Genomic DNA, 5053 nt, shown 5'->3' on the forward strand with positions numbered 1-5053 from the left:
ACTTGAATTTCATTCAATGTAATTATAATGGCCTCAGAATCCACTGACATATACACTGCAGATTTATGGATGTTAAAAAGAGGAGCATCTACTAGTTGAAAGTAATATGATCAGTCAGTGTATTGAGTCCATTTATGTAAAATACCGGAAATGAGTGCATCACCATAATGAAAATTTTCAAAATTTTTAAAAATTTTCTGGAAATTTTTCGGAGTTCGTATGACGATTTTACGGGGATAAAAACTGGGTCTCGGAAAGTTTATTTAGACTATCCCGTTTAAACGAGGAAAAGTTTGATTTTTCTTTTTCTTTTTCTTTTACCTTCCTTCTCACTCGCGCCCTAAATCCTCTCCACCCGATTCTTCCCCCAACCCGACGCCTCTTCCCCTTCCTCTCGGTGCCGTCCACCTATTCCTCTTCCTCTTCCCCGAGCCTGATCATCTTCCTCTCCTTCCCTCCCACGCGAACAAAGCCTCGGCAAAGGGGAAACCGAGCGCTCTCCCTTCTTCCCTCTGTGTTGCTGCCGACCACCACAGCCGACGCCGACGCCGACCCCCAATCTGGCCGTTGCCCCTCTCTTCCCGCGTTGCCACCTGATCGTCGTCGCTAGCCGACGCCACCGGACGTCAGAGCCCTCCTCCTCCTTTGGAGGTCAGTGACGTAACCGAGCACCCGCGTTTGTTGGGTCGTGCCCTAGACTGGGTCCACGGTCGCCGGCGCCCCTTTCCGACGTCGAGGGAGTTGTCCACAGCCACGGACGCCATCGTCACTAGGGTTGAGCCGCTGGATTTCCATCGGCCTTGAGGCAGCATCTCCTTCTCTCAGGCTCTAGCAGTGTTGTTCTGAACACCAACCCCTGTTTCCCCCCTGCCGGACTAGGCACCATAGCAGCCACCACCAGACCTTCCTCTTCTCGATTCTTCACTGTCATCTCCTCACTGTGCCTCATCCGTGCGCTGTTCAGATTCAAGGAGCTAGGTTGGCAGAGACACCATCTTCAACAGAAGCTTGCAGATCAGGATTTAGGGTAAGTGTGTAGACTTGGTTTGATTCCGGAAGAAAATTCTTCCTTAGTTGTTTCATTGGATTTGGATATAGGGTTTTTGGAATTCGCTGTGGCAATCTTGCTTCGGCTGAGAACATTAAGAGAAGAGGTAACGAAATCTATTTGTTTCTAAATTGTAACAGGGAATAGATTTCTGGGTTGATTACCTTATCTCTATTTTTTTTTTCTCCGAGCAATAGGGAGGTGTCCAGCAAGAGCTGTGGTTTTTCCTGGTATGTCCAGCAGCTCACCTTGTTTCCAGCAACAAACACGCTCTTTGACTGTGGATCAACAGGGGCTGTGAAGTGAGGTAAGGGTAGCTAATTGATCTATGTTGTCGATCGTGGTTTGAATTGGATGTTGTAATTAGTTGATCATGTGTAGATTGATTAGATTTAGAATTAATCTAATGGGTTGATTGGGGATTAGATAACTAACCCTAATTAACCGTTAAATTTAATTTAGGTAGGTTGAGATTTATGGTTTAGGGTTTTCCCCTAAATTGTTCTTAAGGATTATATTTAGATATTCATTTGAGTTGTAGCTAAATAAAAAAATATATATATTGGTGACACAGGACTTTGATACGAGACGAGCATCTCGACGTCGAATTTGGATCGGATTGGATCTTTCTATTGGAGGCAGGTACCTTGACCTATCTATTTTGATATGTCTTGTTCATATGTTTAGTAGATTTTAACAAGTAGTACTAAATATGTTTATATCTGCATCGACATGCCACTATTTGTTTTCTGAGCATGTTTTGTTTGTTACTTGTTTAGCATTCATGCCCTATTTACTACTTATGTTATAGAGGTAGTGACATGCCATGCTTTATGATATATCGGACTGGTTAGATATCATACCTGACTTGTGTACCTAGATCATATTATTTGATCCACGTATTTGGTACATATTTTTATGGAGGTAGATAGGATCAAGATATTTCTTTGCTTAGTGTCATGCATTATTACGCATGATTGCATGTTGAGCTATTGGCAGCAGCTCTATTATTATTGAGCACATCGCCAGTTACATGGATCTGCACACACAACCACTCATGGGTTAGTGGTTTTTATTAAGGCAGGGTGTGTTGCAGTAGGTTGCTCTGTTTGGCTCCGTTTGTCCGCTCATTGGTAGTGTGACGTAGCGTGGTAGCCGGTAGGGATCCCTCCTTTGGATTGCCTCAGGGAGATGAGAGCATTGCGCTCCCCCACTTATGATTTGGGGTAGGAGGATAGGTGTACTCCAACAGCATCCCGTCCACTCGGTCACTCATCAGGAGCAGTGACGACAGAGTGCACGGTTGTCACATCCCTACCCACTCGGTCTCACCATCGTGTGTGAGATGGCTGACTAACGTCAGGGGTGACCAGGATATGTCATTGACATCATACACATTGATGCATTTATTGCTTGTGTTTTTGTACTTTGTTTGCTGCATATTGAATGGATGCATTTGATTGACATGCATACAGGATTATGATACTCTTCGGTCTTATAACCTTGCTTTCCTTATATCAAGATCCGGGTTAGTACAGATACTCTTTTACCTTAATTTTTTTTATTTTCCATATGATATTTATTCAGGAGACTGTACGCATATTTATTTCTGTTGATTATTATTTACTATGCATGTCAACTAGGTATCCACTGAGTGTTGGACTCACCGCCGTTATTACTATTTTCAGGTTGAGGCTGTTCAGGAGGTTCCAGTTGCTAGTCCCCCCACCACTTCGCGTTGTGACGAGTTTGCACATTTTGGTTTTTGTTATTGTCTATATTATTTAGACTTGTATCTTTTGGCACTTGGATCTTGTATGATCTCTTATTATCGATGAGTTTTCGTTTGGATGTATGCTAGTAATTTGTGTTTTATGGGTGTAGTTGAGTAAGATATCGGATTTGTGTTTTATGGGTGTGGTTGAGTAGGATTTTTGCGATGATTTCCTTATCTTTGCTTTAGTATAGTTGTTATATTAAACTGCGTGGATGCTTTCTTATTGTACTTTTATGTTATATATATGTTCCGGCCGTGTTGGCCAAGGTATCTGGATTTATGTAGTAAAGTTTCATATTGTCTCCCGTACAGGGGAGATGTTGTCGAAATTTCTTCTGGCAGGGACTACCTGGGGCGTGACAATATTTTTAGTATCAGAGCCAAGTTTGCGAGTCAAACTGGGCATTTTCAGATTTGTACGGATTTTCGTTATGTTCGTGTTTTGGAATTCCATTTTGGATTTGTATGGATTTCCGTTGATTTTCTCGTACGGAATTCCGGGGTTATAAAAAGGGGGATTGGACAGCGGCGGAACATTTCCAGACAGCAATTAGATAAAAGGTAAATTTATAATTTTTGTTACTTGTAGTAATATTTACATTATAATTGGACAGATATGAGGCGAGGTGCACGTGCTCCCGTGCTAAGACATGGTGCAGGACGACCACGCAAGAAGACGTTGGAATCCCTGGCAGCAGAGTCGCCAGAGACTTCTGCTGGGGTTGAGCCTGTCGGTCAGGGACAGACTCCTCATGGTACTACGGGTGCGTCGGGCTCTCAAACTTCGATGGTTTCAGAGGTACTTACCCCGACCATACCCACCGTACCCACTCCTACCGTATTTACGGTACCACCACCACTAGTGCCTATGGCATACCAGGCACCACCGCCACTGGTGCCTACTGCACACCCAAGACTCGCACCAGCAGCAGCAGTTGCTCTACCTCCGGTACCACCACCCACCGTACCTCCAGCCGCACCCACCTATGTTGACCCTGCAGTGCCACCAGCTGCACCTGCCCCAACCTATGCAGCAGCACCGAGGATACCTCCCCCGGCCTATGCAACGATACCACTTGTTGTACCAGCTGAAGTGGTTCTGCCAGTTCCTACAGCCGTCCCTACTCTTCACACTGATATAGTCGCGGCACGAGCCTGGATCCCAGCACTGGCAGAGTCGATTCATCCTATTCCGTGGAGAGATCGATCCGAGTGTGGCCCAGTCCTAGATAGAGACTATGGAGCGGACCTTCTTCTATATGGCTTGCTCCGAGTGGGAGAAAGCAGAGCTGGTTGCTTTCCACTTACGAGATAAGGCTGATATCTGGTGGGATACGCAGCGTTCCATCATAGGCGAGCCGAATATCACCTAGGCGAGATTCAGGAAGGCTTTCGAGAGTTGATATTTTTCACGTGCATATCAGACGACTCGCCGACTGGATTTTCTGAACCTTCGGCAGAACAATCACACCGTTATAGAGTACAATGCTGAGTTTAATCTGTTGGCAGGTTTTGTCCAGAATTAGTTGCTGAGGACAGATCCTGCATGCTCTAGTTTATCCAGGGACTAGATGGACATCTGCAAGTAAAGCTTACTGATTTCAGGAGTTCATCCTATTTAGAGACGTTGGATAGAGCCCTCATGATTGAGTCAGCTCAGCAGAGAGCATTTCTAGATAGGAAAAGGAAGCAGGCAGGTCAGACATCAGGATAAACCCAGTCACCACAGGCGACCAGACAACAACAGAGTGGTCACAGTTGGCCAGGTTAGGGTACTTCTGGAGTTTCTGGTCAGCCTCAGAAGTCAGGCAATCTTCATCAGGACATTCCCGGTCTTCTCAGCAGAATCATAAACAACCCACCAGCGACACTCATTGCACCAGATGTGGGTCCAGAGACCACATCACCATAGTCTGTTCCCTGGGACAGTTGGTTTGCTATTATTATAAACTGTTCGGGCACCTGAGCCGGGATTGTTCGCTGAAAGCTTAGCATATGGCTTTTGGAGTGTCTGGTCATAGAGGACAGCCCAGTCAGACAGGAGCTTATCGAGGAGGGCGGAGAGCCCAATCTTCGCATAGCCAATAGAGGACAGCTCCTCCGGCATCAGCTGCATATGACATGTATGGGCAGGAGCACTCCGGTGCCCTCATAGTACCACAAAGCTTTGTTTCGGGACCACAGTATCTGACTTAGGGGTAGTATCAGCCGGTCCAGTACCAGTACCA

General features: G+C 45.6%; 1 protein-coding gene and 1 long non-coding RNA gene across 3 annotated transcripts; both read left to right on the plus strand.

Annotated features, from left to right (window-relative positions):
- The first annotated feature begins 319 nt into the window (after window positions 1-319).
- Window positions 320-2931, plus strand: LOC121980494. Of its 2 annotated transcripts, XR_006111562.1 has the most exons (6): window positions 320-1027; window positions 1099-1154; window positions 1246-1355; window positions 1623-1690; window positions 2524-2576; window positions 2737-2931. It is a non-coding gene; the product is annotated as an uncharacterized LOC121980494 (long non-coding RNA). The 2 variants fall into 2 exon arrangements; XR_006111561.1 differs by lacking the exon at window positions 2524-2576 and having other exon boundaries at window positions 321-1027.
- A 510-nt stretch (window positions 2932-3441) lies between these two features.
- Window positions 3442-4380, plus strand: LOC121979581 (lysine-rich arabinogalactan protein 19-like). Its single transcript, XM_042531578.1, has 2 exons — window positions 3442-4001; window positions 4335-4380. The coding sequence occupies exons 1-2, from the start codon at window positions 3442-3444 to the stop codon at window positions 4378-4380; spliced, it is 606 nt and encodes a 201-aa protein (XP_042387512.1).
- Window positions 4381-5053: the final 673 nt, after the last annotated feature.

This window comes from Zingiber officinale, chromosome 5A (genome assembly GCF_018446385.1).
Source record: "Zingiber officinale cultivar Zhangliang chromosome 5A, Zo_v1.1, whole genome shotgun sequence".
In the NCBI taxonomy this organism is placed as follows: Eukaryota; Viridiplantae; Streptophyta; class Magnoliopsida; order Zingiberales; family Zingiberaceae; genus Zingiber; species Zingiber officinale.

What these genes read in the sequence shown, in the direction of transcription:
- LOC121979581 (XM_042531578.1), top strand. Translation starts at nt 3,442, where the DNA reads ATGAGGCGAGGTGCACGTGCTCCCGTGCTAAGACATGGTGCAGGACGA. An exon ending in TGGATCCCAGCACTGGCAGA is followed by an intron (nt 4,002 to 4,334) that starts GTCGATTCATCC and finishes ATCTGTTGGCAG; the next exon opens with GTTTTGTCCAGAATTAGTTG.